Below are 17,682 nucleotides of genomic sequence, written 5' to 3'. Positions count from 1 at the left end.
CATAGCCAACAGTGGACAGCTCTCCCAACCCTTACCGAAAAAACTGGCTTCTGACAACAGTTGTGGCAAACCTTTGGCCAATTTGCCGCAAATTTAGCAGCAAGCTCATGTATTCAAATTTAGTTGTGGAAAACTGTGAAACTTGTGAACTTCTGGCAAACAATTTTAGGAAATTTGTGGTGAACATTCTACTGTTTGCTGCAAATTTGCTGCAAACTGGATATGAATATGCAAATTAGATCATGTTTCTGGTTACTGTGTGTTAACTAACTAAATGTATTTACAGAAACCAAATCACACAACTTTAAATCAACTTACTTCACAGAGGAAAAAGCTAAACATACTAAATTTTGTAAGTATACTAAACAACATGTATTCAATGTCTTAACAGATCAAAATAAATTCAATACAACTTGAAATCATTAGCAAAGACTGGATATTTCCCAAATAAAATGTTTAATATTTTTATGTAGCTACAACATTTACATGAGAGAAATGGGAACACTATGGGGATGTTGACCTTAGGATGTTTAAAAGTACAACTACATGATTATTTACATGAGCCAAGTGATAACTGAGCAATAGATTTAAACCAATGGAAGTTTAAAATATAATTAGCAACATATAAATAATTAAAACAACAACAACTAAATCGAACCCAGTTCAGAACTATTGCCATTTTGAGTGAACTTTGGAGATGGTGGCCCATTGGAAATCCTTCATCCAAAACCAGTTTAAACGCCTGCACTGAAACAATCAGAAAACAAAACAAACAAAATTAGGATACTGAAAACATCTTAATAAGTAGATATTTTGTTATGCCTAATATGCCAATTCATATTATTTTTCCAAAATTAATTATTGCTGCTTAAAAATTGCTAACCCAATTTGGGTAATTTGGACAACCCAGCGCAGGGTCAATATTGGACAAATATAGCATTGGGTTAATTCAACTCAGTGGGTTTGGGTTGTTTTTCTAACCCACCACTTGCGTTGAGCACATGACCCAACTGCTGGGTAAATTAGACTATATGGCTGGGTTAAAACAAACCAGTGTGTTGGGTTGTGTCATAAACCCAGCACACTGGTTTGGGGGATTGGCCCAGCAACTGAGAAATGTTTTATGTAATCCTTGGGTTATTTTCAGTGTCATCCTGATTTAAATTTTGCGTGCATATATTTACTTTCTCTACCACCCCACCCCTCCCTTTCCTACACAAACAATCAAGAATTTCAAATAATGTATATGCATTGCCTGCATTTCAGAACATAAAGTACATATCAGAACGTCAAAGACTTGTCCACAATGTACCAGAATATATACTTTTTAAAAATAGCACATTGAAACAAAGCCCTATTGTCTAAGTACGTGTTATTTCACAAGATAAGACTTCATAAGATAGGAATGATTATTAAAATATATATACTGTACATCAGCCTCAGGCTGAACTTGATGGTCACACTTAAATTGCAAACTGAGAAAAACAAACATGTGTGTGACACTGTCTGTTTTAAGTGGTATTAACACAGATCTGTCTATCAGACAGTGGCAGAGCTAATCCATAGATATTGACATTCACTGACACACTTCAGATATCTTAGGTGACAGCACACACACATCATGCTGTTTTGCCATTCAATAATAGTCTACATTTGGGTCGAGTTAAAACATTGTTAGACAGAGAACAAGTGTAAAATATGACATTTGAAGGTCACTCTACTAAGGACATGGACTAATGACTGCCATTACTTAAGAAATAACTGTGTTTCATTCGTAAAACACTTTACACAATCCCCAAAATATTACATTTTCTATTTAAAATAAATTGTTGTGATATAATGAAAGTGTACTAAAACGCGCTTCAGTAGTTTAACTAAAGGCAAACGAGCCACATACCGTAGTGTAAGCAAAAAGCAGGCACAAATTCATAAAAAAAGAAACTGAAAGTTTGATGCCTAAATCTTCAGTTACAGAACACCAACCACGGTTCCATCCAACCATTTCATGCGGATGAATTACCTGACACATGACAAATGTCACAACCGGACTGATGGAAACATGAAATGCCAGTACAATTCTATAAATGCCTACAGACAGTGTTCGTTTCGACACGGTGGGATCTTTTTGTGTCGTTACAAATATCTATGCGCGAAATGGTGCTGATACACCCAAGGGGCATGCATTTTCGCGCTCTACCCCTAGATTTGGCGGTGACGTAGTGTCCCTATAAGTGACAGAACAATGAGCAAATCACGGTGCAACTAGAGAACATTACCAACCCCTACACTCCGTATTTTCTGCTGGCTGCCCCACCACCACAGAAAGAACTAAGCTAGGCTGAAACACCTGCATTTTGGAGCTGCCCTACTCAAGAAATCAAAAAAGAGACCAAGTTTGTATGTGGCTTTATTAACTCAATGATTATTAAACATTATTTACAAACTGATATGTGACATGTATTAATGCCAAAGTAACATGCAAAAAGGCAAACCCAATTTTATATATATTGTTTTACAATTATCTTTAACTAAAAAGGTGGGGCTCAAAACAGCCCCACCTGACCTGAATGACCGGTCGCCACTGCACCTTGTGTATCTGGAGAGAAGAATATTTAGTGAATAACTTAATTATTTCAGGCAACAACAAACAAATTATGAGCATCTGAGGCACCACCAGCAGGGTCAACTACCTACACTTTGAAGAGAAGATCTTGGGCCTGCTTCTCTCAGCTGGCGAAGCAAAGTTTTTTGTCCTTGAAGACCGCGATCCAGTTGTCAGTGAGTTTCCTCGAGCAGTCCGAGTTTAAAATGTAGAAGTCTTGGGCAATCTGTAGTAAAGCAGACAAACAATAACTTTTTAAATATTATTATTATTTTATTTTTGGGGGACAATAAACAAAAACATACATTGACAAAACAATAGACAACTTAACATTTACATACATATCCACAAACACTAATGACATCATACTTTCTCAGATCCACATGTTGCCACTGTATTCACATCCAATGCTGTTTCTAATGCGTGTAAGACTGCCCCATATGACTTAAAATTGTGTTATGTTGAAGCCAGACAAACAATTACATTGCAGTTAATCATTAATCTGGCAAACCCCTAACTATCGAAGTCCTCCTGACTTCAGAGTATGGAATGGCTCTTTGATATTGATGGCACAATGCGTCGATAATGAAGAGGGCTGTGCTGTTACTGGTTGGCTCTCCTCTATGGGATCAATATCATGCCAACTGTATTCGCAAATGTCAATCACCAATCCGCAATGTAAATCACCAATCCACAAATGTAAATCACCATTCCACAAATGTAAATCACCAATCCACAAATGTAAATCACTTTCCACAAATGTAAATCACCAATCCACAAATGTAAATCACTTTCCACAAATGTAAATCCCTTTCCGCAAATATAAATCACTTTCCACAAATGTAAATCGCTATCCACAAATGCAATTCACTGCCCACAAACAAACACCTTTTGATTTGCATTTGTAAATCGAGGTAAAGTAACATGAATACCATAAGTAAAATGAATGCCATAAAGATTTGCACATAGGAGAGATATGCACAAGCATGATAGATATGGCAGACCTGCAACTATATATTTGGAAGCGCTTAGGTCACCTGACTTTTGGCAGGGATTTGACGACAAAAAAAGACAAGGCTTCCCCGTATACACAAGTTCCACGCATATGATGAAACAGCATCACAGGCAGCCCAGATCTTGATTCCATATTTTGCAGGTTTAGACAGTATGTAGATGGTATCTCTTTTTCTCTTTCTTTCTTTCTCTCTCTCTCTGAGGACCTGAGCCCTAGGACCATGCCTCAAGTCTACCTGGCCTGATGACTCCTTGCTGTACCCAGTCCACCTGGCCGTGCTGCTGCTCCAGTTTCAACTGTTCTGCCTGCAGCTATAGAACCCTGACCTGTTCACCGGATGTGCTACTTGTCCCAGACCTGCTGTTTTCAACTCTCTAGAGACATCAGGAGCAGTAGAGATACTCTGAATGATCGGATATGAAAAGCCAACTGACATTTACTCCTGAGGTGCTGACCTGTTGCACCCTCAACAACCACTGTGATTATTATTATTTGACCCTCCTGGTAATCTATGAACATTTGAACCTTTTGGCCATGTACTGTTATAATCTCCACCCGGCACAGCCAGAAGAGGACTGGCCACCCCTCATAGCCTGGTTCCTCTCTAGGTTTCTTCCGAAGTTCTGTCCTTTCTAGGGAGTTTTTCCTAGCCACCGTGCTTCTACACCTGCATTGCTTGCTGTTTGGGATTTTAGAATGGGTTTCTGTACAGCACTTTGTGACATCAGCTGATGTAAGAAGGTCTTTATAAATACATTTGATTGATTGATTGACACTACCTGAAGGGGCAGCTGCCCCAAAATGGCATACGCTGTTAATCAACAGTAACATTGGGCCCAGGGATATTTCTAAGGCCCTCTGAGCAGAGATTATTTTTGCCATACTGATTGATTGTGGTAACGAGTCACACATGCAAAGCTATTTATTTGTTGTGTCCCTCCCTCAATTTGCACCTGGCCGGGGTAGAGTGTGGGAAAGTACCGCATTTTTTATGTATTGAAAAAATGTATTGCAATTGTTACGCCCTGATCTGTTTCACTTGTCTTTGTGCTTGCCTCCACCTCCCCTCCAGGTGTCACCCATCTTCCCCATTAACCCCTGTGTATTTACAGTTGAAGTCGGAAGTTTACATACACTTAGGTTGGAGTCATTAAAACTCGTTTATCAACCACTCCACAAATTTCTAGTTAACAAACTATAGTTTTGGCAAGTCGGTTAGGACATCTACTTTGTGCATGACACAAGTAATTTTTCCAACAATTGTTTACAAACAGATTATTTCACTTATAATTCACTTATCAAAATTCCAGTGGATCAGAAGATTACATACACTAAGTTGACTGTGGCTTTAAACAGCTTGGAAAATTCCAGAAAATGATGTCATGGCTATAGAAGCTTCTGATGGGCTTATTGACATCATTTGAGTCAATTGGAGGTGTACCTGTGGATGTATTTCAAGGCCTACCTTCAAACTCAGTGCCTCTTTTTGCTTGACATTATGGGAAAATCAAAAGAAATCAGCCAAGACCTCAGAATTTTTTTTTTAGACCTCCACAAGTCTGGTTCATCCTTGGGAGCAATTTCCAAATGCATGAATGTACCACGTTCATCTGTACACACAATAGTATGCAAGTATAAAGACCATGGGACCAAGCAGCCGTCATACCGATCAGGAAGGAGATGCGTTCTGTCTCCTAGAGATGAACGTACTTTGCTGCGAAAAGTGCAAATCAATCCCAGAACAACAGCAAAGAACCTTGTGAAGATGCTGGAGGAAACAGGTACAAAGTATCTATATCCACAGTAAAACGAGTCCTATATCGCCATAACCCGAAAGGCCGCTCAGCAAGGAAGAAGCCACTGCTCCAAAACCACCATAAAAAAGCCAGACTACGGTTTGAGGCTGCACATGGGGACAAAGATCGTACTTTTTGGAGAAATGTTCTCTGGTCTGATAAAACAAAAATAGAACTGTTTGGACATAATGACCATCGTTATGTTTGGAGGAAAAAGGGAGAGGCTTGCTTGCCGAAGAACACCATCCCAACCGTGAAGCACGGGGTTGGAAGCATCATGTTGTGGGGGTGCTTTGCTGCAGGAGGGACTGGTGCACTTCACAAAATAGATGGCTTCATGAGGATGGAAAATTATGTGGATATATTGAAGCAACATCTCAAGACATCAGTCAGGAAGTGAAAGCTTGGTCGCAAATGGGTCTTTCAAATGGACAATGGACAACATAATTGGGTTAGTGGAACAGATTGGGTTATCTGTGATCCTCTAGTCTAGTCAGGTCTACTAAAGGGATCTTGTCAGTACATTAGGTTAGTTCTTCACGGTATCTGGTTTACAACAAACATGCAAACAATTGTTGGCAAATGCTTGTTATAAATAACATTTGATTATGCTGTTGTCAATGGACCTTATTATTATTTATTGATTTACATTTAATAATATATTCGACTGTATTGAATATGACCTCAGAGAATATGATAACATGACAACTTTTCTTCAAGGAAACTGTAAATCCGTACTCATATGTACTCCTAGTACCAATACAGCTGTTGATTCACATTCTTAATGTAAGAGAAGCTACATAGTGACACCTTGTGGGAATGGTAGGCTTCTTCTTCTGTGGTCATGAGGAGAATCTCAATTGCATTTTCTTGACTCCGCACATCCCCTCTCCTTGCCTACTTCTCAAAACCCATTGGGGAATTAAGACTTTCTCATTCAATGGGTTTTGAGGAGGCGGCGGGAGAGAGGACTCGAGGAGTCAAGGAAATGCAACTGAGCTTCTCCCATGGTCTGGTGGTCCCTGCATAGGATTCTTCTTTGGTCTGTTTAGTGTTTCTTTCTTTCTTTCTTTTTCTTTCTTTAGATAGGAGAGGAGTAGAAGAAAAATGGAGGTAGCGAGAGACAGTGTGTGTGTGCAAGCATGCACGAGGCCTGGTTCATGTCTGTGTCCATGGATGTATAAATCAGCTTTTTCTCCCTCCTTCATTCATCTCATTTTATCTCTTTCCTCTTCTACCTCCCTTTCTCTGGCTCCACTCCATCGCCTGCCCACATTTTAGAAAATATAAATATTTATCCACCTTGCCTCCCATAAAGGGTCAAACTTGTCCAGGGGGAATGCTTTCTTTTATCCCTCTTTTTATTTATTTCTCTCTCTCTTTAGCCAAGAAGAGCAGAATTGGGTTGAACTCTGGAATGCACACCCTGCTACTCTAATGGTGATTCTTCACGTCCATACCCCCCCCCCCCCCCCCCCCCACACACACACACACAAAAAACTGTCTGGCTCTTTCTTTCTCTCCTGCTATCATTCACTTTTACAACAGTGATTCTCTTTACCCAGAGATTACAGCTTAAATCCTTTAAGATAAAAAAAAACTATTTGTCTAAATGTTCCACCTGGCAGCTCATATGTTAGCCTCCATTTGCTGTATGCACTGTTTACCTAACTATTACACACGCACAGACACACACAATCACACAGTTTCTCATTCCCTCTTTCTTCTGCTATTATTCATTTCAGCTCTGTTTACCTAACTATTACTACAAAGTGAATGAAATGTTACGCTAAATGAAACATAAACAAAGCTTTACCCAAGAGGACATAAAATAAATCACAGCCCATGAACACACACAGACACTACACAAATCCCGACTCATAAACACACAGTAGTTTAAAATAGTATTATTAATTATGGTACTCGTCTCACTTGTTTTTTACTAAAAGATTTTTGCAATAAATCTAATAAAAAATACCTATCAGAAAATACACAGCAGTATAAGTCTAGAATTAGGAGTGAATCCTAACCTCCCCCCAAGAGTAACATTTTCACTTAAATTTCCCATTGAATGCATGACTAAGTGGATCTTTTTTTTACTTGTGGAAGTTTAGCTTACTTGTGTGGAAGCTTGGGACCCCTTAATTGGTCCCAACCCATCGTTTCCAGTAGTGCACTATGTAAGGAATACAGTAAACAAAAATGTAAAAAAAAATAAAAAATACACACATACTGTGCATTCCGAAAGTATTCAGACCCCTTGACCTTTTCCACATTTTGTTACGTTGCAGCCTTATCTAAAATGGATTCAATTGTTTTTTCCCCTCAATCTACCCAAAATAGCTCAAAATAACGAAGCAAAAAACTGTTTTTTAGACATTTTTGCAAAAAATAAATAAATTAAATATCACATTTACATAAGTATTCAGACCCTTTACTCAATACATTGTTGAAGCACCTTTGGCAGCAATTACACCCTTGAGTCTTCTTGGGTATGACGCTACAAGCTTGGCACACCTGTATTTGGGGAGTTCCTCCCATTCTTCTCTAAAAAATCCTCTCAAGCTCTGTCAGGTTGGATGGGGAGCATCGCTGCACAGCGATTGAACATCTCTCCAGAGATGTTAGATCGGATTCAAGTCCGGGCTTTGGCTGGACCACTCAAGGACATCTTGAGTGGTCCAGCCAGAGATCTGTCCCGAAGCCACTCCTCCTTTGTCTTGGCTGTGTGCTTAGGGTTGTTTACCTTTTGGAAGGTGAACCTTCGCCCCCAGTCTGAGGTCCTGAGCGCTCTGGAGCAGGTTTTCATCAAGGATCTCTCTGTAATTTGCGCTGTTCATATTTCCCTCAATCCTGACTAGTCTCCCAGTCCCTGCTGCTGAAAAACATCCAGCATCATGGCAGCATGATGCTGCCACCACCAGGGATGGTGCCAGGTTTCCTCCAGATATCACGCTTGGCATTCAGCACAAAGAGTTCAATCTTGGTTTCATCAGACCAGAGAATCTTGATTCTCATGGTCTGAGAGTCTTTAGGTGCCTTTTGGTAAACTCCAAGTGGGCTGTCATGTGCCTTTCACTGAGGAGTGGCTTCTGTCTGATTGGTGGAGTGCTGCAGGTATTGGAGTTCCTCTCCACAGAGGAACTATAGGTCTGCCAGAGTGACCAATGGGATCTTGGTCACCTCCCTGACCAAGGCCCTTCTCCCACAGAACTTCAGTTTGGCCCTAGGGAGAGTCTTGTTGGCTTCAAACTCCTTCCATTTAAGAATGATGGAGGCCACTGTTCTTGGGGACCTTCAATGCTGCAGACATTTTTTCGAACCCTTCCCCAGATCTGTGCCTCGACACAATCCTGTCTCGGAGCTCTACGGACAATTCCTTTGACCTCATGGCTTGTTTTTTGCTCTGACATGCACTGTCAACTATGGGACCTTATATAGACAGGTGTGTGCCTTTTCAAATCATGTCCAATCAATTGAATTTACCACAGGTGAACTCCAATCAAGATGTAGAAACATCTCAAGGATGATCAATGGAAACAAGATGCACCTGCACTCAACTCCGAGTCTCATAGCAAAGGGTTTGAATACTTACATAAATAAGGTATTTCTGTTTTTAATTTTGATAAATGTCATTATGGGGTATTGTGTGTAGATTGCTGAGGATCTTTTCTTATTTAATCAATTTTAGAATAAGGCTGTAACATAACAAAAAGTGGAAAAAGTCAAGGGGTCTGAATACTTTCCGAAGCCACTTGTGTGTGTATCTGTGCGAGTGTGTGTGCACACGTTTTGCTATACTTGTGAGTACCAGAAGTCCTCACAAGAATAGTAAACCAACTAGAATTCAAGGAAGTGAGGATCTTTTGCCAGTCCTCATTTGTAAAAAAGGCTATTTTAGGATTAGGGGTTAGGATTAGGGGTTAAGGTTAGGTTTAAGGAAAATAGGATTTTGAATGGGAATCGTTGGTCCCCAAAAAGTCCTCACAAGTATAGTAAGACATAGCTGTCTTGCAAAAATAAAAATATATGGTCTGCATGCATGTTTTTGGTCAAACAGCCAATAATATATATATATAAATGAGAAGTTATGTCATTTATATATATATACACGTCATATGGCATATATACGTCATATGGCAAAGTTCATCCTAATACAATACGTGCCCCCAAAAAATCCCCCAAAATGTAATAAAAACTAAGTTAATTTTATTTTATTGGCACGTATTGTACTAGGATGAACTTTGCCATATGACGATTATATGCCATATGACGTATATATTAAAATGACATAACTTCTCATGACATATTTACACTACAATGATGGATTCCAGTTATAACACATGAATATCACTTCTATACACAACATTTAATATACACAATAATAATGAATGCATAGACACACTGTAAGACATGGTGTGGTAATTTTAGGGCTCCGGGGTGAAATTTCCTAGGATCAGCTTCCCCTCCCCCTATTTTAACCTTAACCAGTTTCAAAAATGCAAAACTGACCCAGGATCAGTGTCTAGGGGAAACTTCACCCTACACCAATATACACAATCTAAGGCGTGGTGTGATAGTGTGGTAGTGTAGTGTTAAGGAGGTGTCAATGCAGTGATGTGATGCAGTTATGGAGTATAGGGTTTTCCAGGCCCCAAATCCGTTTGCGCTCTTGGCAAACTCCATCGCTGTCATTGTCAAGCCAAACATGTTTGGCACGACAATAAGCGTTAAGGAGTTAGCATGATAGCACAAACAGACTGGCACTCAGGCTAGTATAGTGTTTTATGAGAGTGGAGAGAAGCAGCTGTCTCTCTCCATTTCTGGACATATTACTGTAATAGGATTATATGCAATCATAGAATTGGATAGAGGGCTTTTCTTCGCAATAATGTTTTATGTGATAGCATGGGCAGCTTTATGGCACATGCACCTTCTATCCATTTCTATGTATTCAATGCACTCCAACAGTTTCATGAAAATACACTCGTCTAGCATCCCAAATTCTCCCTGTCAGTATTGCTCAACAGAGTTATAAATAAATAAATACTTTCTCCAGTCTTGTTCAGTAACACACACACTAAACAACAACTTATTCTTTGGCCTCGTTTTGTAGTGCATGGAGTATGCGATTGTGAGGTTACAGTTGGTAAGTGAAAGATAGTTGTTACTCTTGGGTGTACCAGTGTGTCTAACACCAAAGAGTAGGTGTGTATTTCTTAATGGACAAATACTGCCAAGTGCAGCCTTAATGAATTGTCTTGTGTGGTTTTAATGGCCACCTCTGTTTTACAACAGTGTAGATGTTGGTGTCAGGAAAAGTACTGGAGTGTTTTAGGAAGTAGTGCCCATATCCCATCCCCAACTCTAACCCCGTCCCTATTTACCCAACTCTAGGGCCTCCATGTGTGGGTTGGCTGTCTCCCTACAGTTCCCATACTTCATGGACATCCCTCAGCTCTACCCCTAACCCTAAACTCTACCATAGCTCTCCAGGCTCTCCTTAGGTTGGGTTGGTTCTCTCTCAATAGTGTCCATACCCCACCCTCCATCCTAACGTACCCCACTCTAGGGTCTCCTTGTGGAGGTTGCCTGTCTCCCCATAGTTCCCATACCCCATAGACATTCCATGGCTCTCTCCATCCCTAACCCCATTCCTAAGCCCATCTACCCCACTCTAGGGTCTCCCTGGGTAGGGTGGTTTTCACTCAATAATGAATGAATCCCACATACATCCCCCAGCCCATCCCTAACACCATCAACTCGTCTCTAAAGTTTCCTTAAAGGAGAAATTTCCTTTTTTTACAATCAAATATTATTTTGATGTAAATGGCATGTCATAGAAGGGTCAATACACTTTTTTGCGATTTCACTTGATTTTGAGGACCTTTGCCCAACCAGAAATTAATTTCCACACAAAATGGAATATAACGTTGTGGATAAAGTTCGGGATGACACAATTTCACATGTACAACATCTAAAGACCTGCATCACTATACTCAGAGTGTTACCATTTCTAAAAGGACGTATTTGGGTGTTTTTGGAACATTTGTTCATGTTTGTTCAGAGCCCCCCGTTTTTTCAGAGCCCCCTTACTGCACAACAACAATGAGGAAGTTAATCACTGGTTGGGGTAAGTTTATCAAAAACAAGTGAAATCGCAAAAAAAAGTGTCTGGAATAGAGAGTTGTTTTTTAAAAAGCAAAATTCACCTTTAAGTTAGAGTTAGTTCTCTCAATAGTGTCCATACCCCCATCAACATGGACATCCCCAACACAGACTCTCCATTAAGGTTCTTAACTGCTCCAACTGTCCTTGTTCACTTTCTCTCAATAGTGTCGATACCCCATCCATCTGCCCAGCTTTCAGGTCTCTTGGTTGGGGTTCAGTAGTGCCCATATCCCATGGACATCCCTAATCCCATCCCGAGACTCTCCCGTAGCCCTCTTAGCTGCTCTTCTCCCAGCCTGATCTTGTCCTCCAGCTGCCTCTGTTCCACCAGCAATGCTGCCTTCATCTTGACGTAATGACTGTAGTCACGGTGCTGTGGATCAAGAAGATAAAGATGACTTTACTGCCCAATTGTACACATGGTCCAAGACGCATTTCACTTCTGCTTTATCCCAACCCTTCAGAAAGACAAACACACCACACACAGAGGTTGGAAGTTGGAATGGTTGGAGCAGTGCGAAGACAGTGTGTGTGTGCGTGTGTACCTGTTCTGGGGAGAGGCATCGCCTTAGCACCCTTCCCACAACCTGCTCCCGTTGGTCCACATGTTCTTTGAGGTCCTGGGCCTCTGACAGCTGCACCAGGAGCTGACGCTTCTTCTCCAGGAGGGGGAGCTATGGAGGTAGGGAGGGAGGGAGGGGTGAGAGCGAGAACAGAGTTTGTTTTAAGGTTGTACTTTTTCTTATTATTTCTTTCCTCACCCTCTCATAGTGTCCAGTCTCGGCCTCCAGGTTGTCCAGTGAGCTCTCAACCCTAAGTAGCCGTCCGGAGAGAGACAGAAGCAGACTGACCACCTTATCCATATCCCCGATAAACATCCTGAACTTATCCACCTCATTGGGCTTACAGAACGCTAGCACCAGGCTCTCAACCTAGAGGGGAGAAGAGAAGAGTTAGATCTTATGGCCTTGGTCTGGGAGGTGACCAAGAACCCGATTGTCACTCTGACAGAGCTCTAGAGTTTCTCTGTTGAGATGGGAGAACCTTCTGGAAGGACAACCATCTCTGCAGCACTCCATGGTAGTGTCCAGACAGAAGCCACTCCTCAGTAAAAGGCACATCACAGCCCACTTGTAGTTACCTAAAGGTTACCTAAAGGACTCTCGGACCATGAGAAACAAGAAACAAGATTCTCTGGTCTGATGAAACCAAGACTGAACTCCTTGGCCTGAATGCCAAGTGTTTTGGAGGAAACCTGAAACCATCCCTACGGTGAAGCATTATGGTGGCAGCATCATGCTGTGGGGATCTTTAGGCGTCAGGGACTGGGGGAGGAGAGGAGAGGCACGAGAGGTAGGAGAGGCTTCAGGACAAGTCTCTGAATGTATTGAGTGGCCCAGCCAGAGCCCGGACTTGAACCTGTTCGAACATCTCTGGAGGAACCTGAAAACAGCTGTGCAGCGACGTTCCCCATCCAACCTGACAGAGCTTGAGAGGATCTGCAGAGAAGAATGGGAGAAACTCCCCAAATATAGGTGTGCCAAGCTTGTAGCGTCATCCCCAAGAGTCGAGGATGTAATCGCTGCCAAATGTGCTTCAACAAGGTACTGAGTAAAGGGTCTGAATACTTAAGAAAATGTGAATGTGAATATTTTTGTTTTGAATAAATTAGCAAAAGTATATATTAAAAAAACAGTTTTTGCTTTGTCATTATGGGGTAATGTGTGTATATTGATGAGTGAAAAAAACTATTTAATTCATTTTAGAATAAGGCTGTAACGTACCAAAATGTGGAAGAAGTCAAGGGGTCTAATTACCTTCCGAATGCACTGTATATGTGTGTGTGTACTATACACACCTCCTCTCCCAGCTGTGCGTTAGCCCGTATATCCTCCTGTAGACCTCTCTGTGCCTCTCTCAGAATTCCCAGCTTCTTACGTAGACTCTCCATCAACTGTCTCTGTAAAGGGGGGAGACAGGGGGGAGGGGGAAACAGGGGGGGAAGAAGAGAGAGAGGGAGTAAAGGAAGGGTAGGTAGAGAGTGTTACAGAGAGCAAAGTCAGTTACAGTCATCTTCGATCCTGTGTGTGTTTAGTATACAAGCTAGGATTTATCATAAAAGAGTGCACACGTGTGTTGTGTGTGTACCTTGTAAGACAGTTTCTCATCATCATCATCAGTGTCTCTAGTGTCTGAGCAGTAGTCCTTCATCTGAGTGAGGAGCTGAGCTTTGGCTGCTGAGGTAGAGTAGTAGGACGAACAACTGGAGCTGGCACCAGAACGCCTGGATAAAGGAGGAGGAGAGGAGAGAAGGGGGGGGGGGGGGGGGGGGGTAGAGGAGAGGAAAGGAAAGGAAAGGAGAGAAGTAAGGATAGAGTTGACTCAATTCAGGATCTATGTAAAAAAAAATCAAAAAATGTGCTAGATGTGATACCCCCCCGACAATGTTAAGTTATTTGTGGAATTTGAGAATCTAATGGAACATGCTACGTAAATGCAGTTAATTGCAAATTTTATGATATGTGTATACCATATAAATATGAAATACACAACCCACACACGCACTCACCTATCCAGGCTGTCTGTATTGTGCTCCAGGTTGGGGCTACGATAGGCCCTTCTCCAGCTCTCTGTGCCTGCCTCGCCCTCAATGCTCTGGGGAAACAGCTCCTCCATGAGTTCCTCTCTGGTCCTCATCCCCTGGTCCTCCATTTCTCCATCCAGAGACCCATTCTCCACTGTCATCCTACCCGCTGGCGAGGCCTCCTGATCAGGGATCGTGTCGATGTCGGTCTCCAGCACCTGCAACGGAGATAAGATTGTACCGGTAAGCTCACTCCACAGCTTAAATGCCTTGAGATGTCTCAACTCGCTTCGCCGAAGTGCTAGCTTTCTGGTGGCGCAACTGGCCAGTAAGTTGTCAAGCGGGTGGTCACGTTTGTTTGCAAAGCAGAGGTTCACTAGTTTGAGTCCAGTATAGTTATATAGGTTAGCATCAAGCTGCGGGGTGAAGGTTCCCCTAGGTACAGATCTAGCATTAGTTTCCCCTCCCCATATCCTGACCTTACGGGCAACTTCACCCTACACCCTAGCAGCACAGTGAGGCATGTTACACACCGTGACGGGCAGGGCGAAACATTGTAGCTCTGTCCTGATTGGCTCTTCATCCTCTGGAAGCCCCTCCTCCTGGGAGTCGTCAATGTCCGTTTCCATGGGGATGTCCACTTCCTGTTCCAAGCTCTGGGCGGGGCTCGGGCCAAAATCGGATTCCGGTTCCAGTTCCAATAATTCTTGTTCCAATTCTGTCTCTGGAATGGGAATCAATCAATTAATCACTGAATCATAATTTACAAAACACATTTTTACAGCAGTTGTCACAAAGTGCTTTACAGAATTGTATGGCGTTACTTACTGTTGTTATTGTTGTGGGGGTGATTCTGCAATCTTCTATTCTGCTGTAACTGTTGTTGTTGTTGTTCATAGCTCATAGCGAAGTAGGACTCTGGTGAGATAACGCCATTCTCTATGGTGAGTTGACCTGAGACGCTATGCACTCTGGGAGACGGAGTTCTCTCCCACTCAGCCCTGGCCCTCTGCTGTCTATGAGAGATAGGCTTCAATACAGCAGGACAATCTTGGTCAACCATGTTGTACAACCTGCAGAGGGACATATAATATACAGTTAAACAGGTGTGTGTTACGTCATGCTAAGTGGAGGTGATATAATAATAATAATTCAGAAAGGAAACACCACATGTACATTTAACCATTTATTAGAAAAGATAATGCATAGTCTTGATTCTGCTCCTTCAGGGTAGCTCACTGCCAGAGCGAAGCGTCATATAAAGATGATAATATATCTATAGGCAGTGAGCACTATGCAATGTCAAATCCCCTGCAATGTCAAATCCCCTGAAGGAAGAAACACAGAACCCAGACAGGTGGATGCTGGGGGCGGTGGTGGGATATCAGAAACAGTAACAGTAAGTAACAGAGTAACAGCTAGTTACAGCACCAACGGCAGCAAGAGACACCAGCACATGACATCCGGCATTGAGGAAGCATGTGTAGAACTGGTCAACTTAAATAGACCACATGTAAGTAGTGTGAATCAAATTGGTGCAATGTCCTCTGATGCAATCAGCTGACGCCACCAGACTCGGGTTTCCCTTCTGAACTGGCTCCGCTTTATTAATAATAATAATATAATAAGATGTATAAATGGCTCTGACTACATAGTGTTTCACATGCAGAAACCCACATATACTACTCACTACTCTACAGAGTGTCTATAAGTGCTGACACATTTATGTGTCGTGCCTCTAAGTCTCCATCTCACCTGACACAGCTTTCTGATGGCGGTGTGTCGTTGTAGCGAGGGGGAGTGTTTTTATCTCTTTGGGGCGGGGCCACCGGCCGGAAGGCTGTGTGTGTGAACCCTGGACTAGGCGGAGCCTGGGAAAAGCGCCATTCCTGGACTTGGCTTCTGATGCAGCGCTGGCACCCCTCTAGCGCCTCCCTCTGGGGCGGGAGGCTGTAGGAGCGCTGACGCGTCATTTCACTCTTTTCGGGGTGACAGGGGTGAGATGAAGGGTGAGAGGTGGGACCCTCTGGTGGTATGAGAGGGAGAGGAGGGGGGGTGGGGTTTACCAATGGATGGACGGATGAAGAAACAGAAGTGGAGAAGAGAGGAGAGGCGATGAGGGTGTGGTGGGAGGCTCTCCTGCGGTGGAACTGCTCCCATTTGGGGGGAGGTGGCCTCGGAGGGGGTAGAGTCTTATTTTTGTTAGCCGCTCCCCTAATTCCTCCCACTCCCACTCTTCCCCCTTCGATCCCGCCTCCCTCCTCCAGCTCAGACAGTGGTGTCGCCATAGCAACCGAGGGTGAAATACGGCGGTAGGTAGAGCCAAAGTGTAGATCGTTCTCGGACATGGCCCTGCTTCGTAGTAGTGATGAAGATGAATATGATGTGGGGTTAACCACCATAGACGTCTGGTGATGGTCCTCCTCGTCCATACTACAGTCAGACAGCAAGCCATTCCAACAACCCCCACTTTGGGAGACTTGCTGGTGGTGGTGGTAGTCAGGTGTTACTGTTATAGCACAATTTGGTGGCCCAGTGGATGAATCACGTCTGTACCGGGGGTTGTCCCTGAGAGATGGCGAGAGAAGAGGGGGGGGGGGGGGGGGGGTAGAGCAAAAAAGAGAACTGATTGTTTGGCCAAAGAGGAAGTCTACTGGGATCCATTATTTATTTCGTTGTCTATTTTTGTTTCTTTCTCTTAAAGCGGAGTGTAGAGACAGATCCTGCATCCCAAATGGTACCCTATATTTTACATAGTGCACAAATTTTGACCAGAACCCACAGGGCAGAGAAAGAGAGGGAGAGCGAGAGAGAGAGAGCAATCAGGCCAAAAAGGAAGTCTACTGGGACCCATTCTTTATTTCTTTGTCTATTTATTTTTTTGTTTCTTTCTCTAAAAGCGGAGTGTAGAGACACATGCTGCGTCCAAAATGGTACCCTATATTTTACATAGTGCACTACTTTTGACCAGAGCCCACAGAGAATAGGTTGCCATTTGGGAGACACACAGAGACAGGAGGTTGGATAGGAAATGACATACCTCTCGGTCAGGCTGAACTTCCTGTTGATCTGTGTCTGTTCCCACGGTAACGGTCGAGACGCAGCAGGATACGCCTGTGGAACACATCGGCCAAGTTATTCACAGGAGGACAGGGAGAGAAGCAGGAATGTCGCTTGCTCGCCCAAGGATCCGCTTTAAAGAATAATGCTCGTTGACACCAACGCTCAGTACCTACTTTAAAAAGTTATATAAGTGATGATAATGTGGAAAATCTCAGCTTCTGGAACAAAGAGGAGGAACTATTAGAACAATGGAACCCTTTTAGAACCTTTCAATGTGTAAAATATGAAACCTTTTTTACAAAACTCAACTTGGAGGACAGACGGCTAACTGAGTGACAAGAGATGAATAATAAAATGCACTACTCAGTTCCCATCTCAACGTCTGGAATCGGTTGATGAAACCCCTCTAGTGTGTGTGTGTCTTTATATCCTCTTGTATTGGCCAACCATT

The 17,682-nt window shown here is 42.6% G+C and overlaps 1 protein-coding gene across 4 annotated transcripts in view; it reads right to left on the bottom strand.

The window, feature by feature from the left end:
• Window positions 1-441: 441 nt before the first annotated feature.
• Window positions 442-17,682, bottom strand: part of LOC139534270 (protein Shroom4-like) — a 104,797-nt gene continuing 87,556 nt past the window's right edge. For 2 of the 4 annotated variants that reach the window (XM_071333297.1, XM_071333299.1), the window contains 10 exons: window positions 17,209-17,282; window positions 15,924-16,736; window positions 14,997-15,241; window positions 14,702-14,892; window positions 14,154-14,386; window positions 13,733-13,868; window positions 13,443-13,544; window positions 12,346-12,516; window positions 12,130-12,258; window positions 3,810-11,957 (listed from right to left, as the gene is read on the bottom strand). In XM_071333297.1, coding sequence (XP_071189398.1) covers window positions 11,799-11,957; window positions 12,130-12,258; window positions 12,346-12,516; window positions 13,443-13,544; window positions 13,733-13,868; window positions 14,154-14,386; window positions 14,702-14,892; window positions 14,997-15,241; window positions 15,924-16,736; window positions 17,209-17,282 — 2,253 coding nt within the window. In that variant the 3' untranslated portion in view covers window positions 3,810-11,798. Of the gene's footprint in view, window positions 748-2,390; window positions 2,829-3,809; window positions 11,958-12,129; window positions 12,259-12,345; window positions 12,517-13,442; window positions 13,545-13,732; window positions 13,869-14,153; window positions 14,387-14,701; window positions 14,893-14,996; window positions 15,242-15,923; window positions 16,737-17,208; window positions 17,283-17,682 lie in introns of those variants that run through there. The other 2 variants (XR_011666929.1, XR_011666928.1) reach the window with 2 other exon arrangements.

Source organism: Salvelinus alpinus, chromosome 11, assembly GCF_045679555.1.
Source record: "Salvelinus alpinus chromosome 11, SLU_Salpinus.1, whole genome shotgun sequence".
In the NCBI taxonomy this organism is placed as follows: Eukaryota; Metazoa; Chordata; class Actinopteri; order Salmoniformes; family Salmonidae; genus Salvelinus; species Salvelinus alpinus.
The sequence above is the reverse complement of the archived record's forward strand: the minus strand, read 5'-3'. Positions and strand labels throughout refer to the sequence as shown.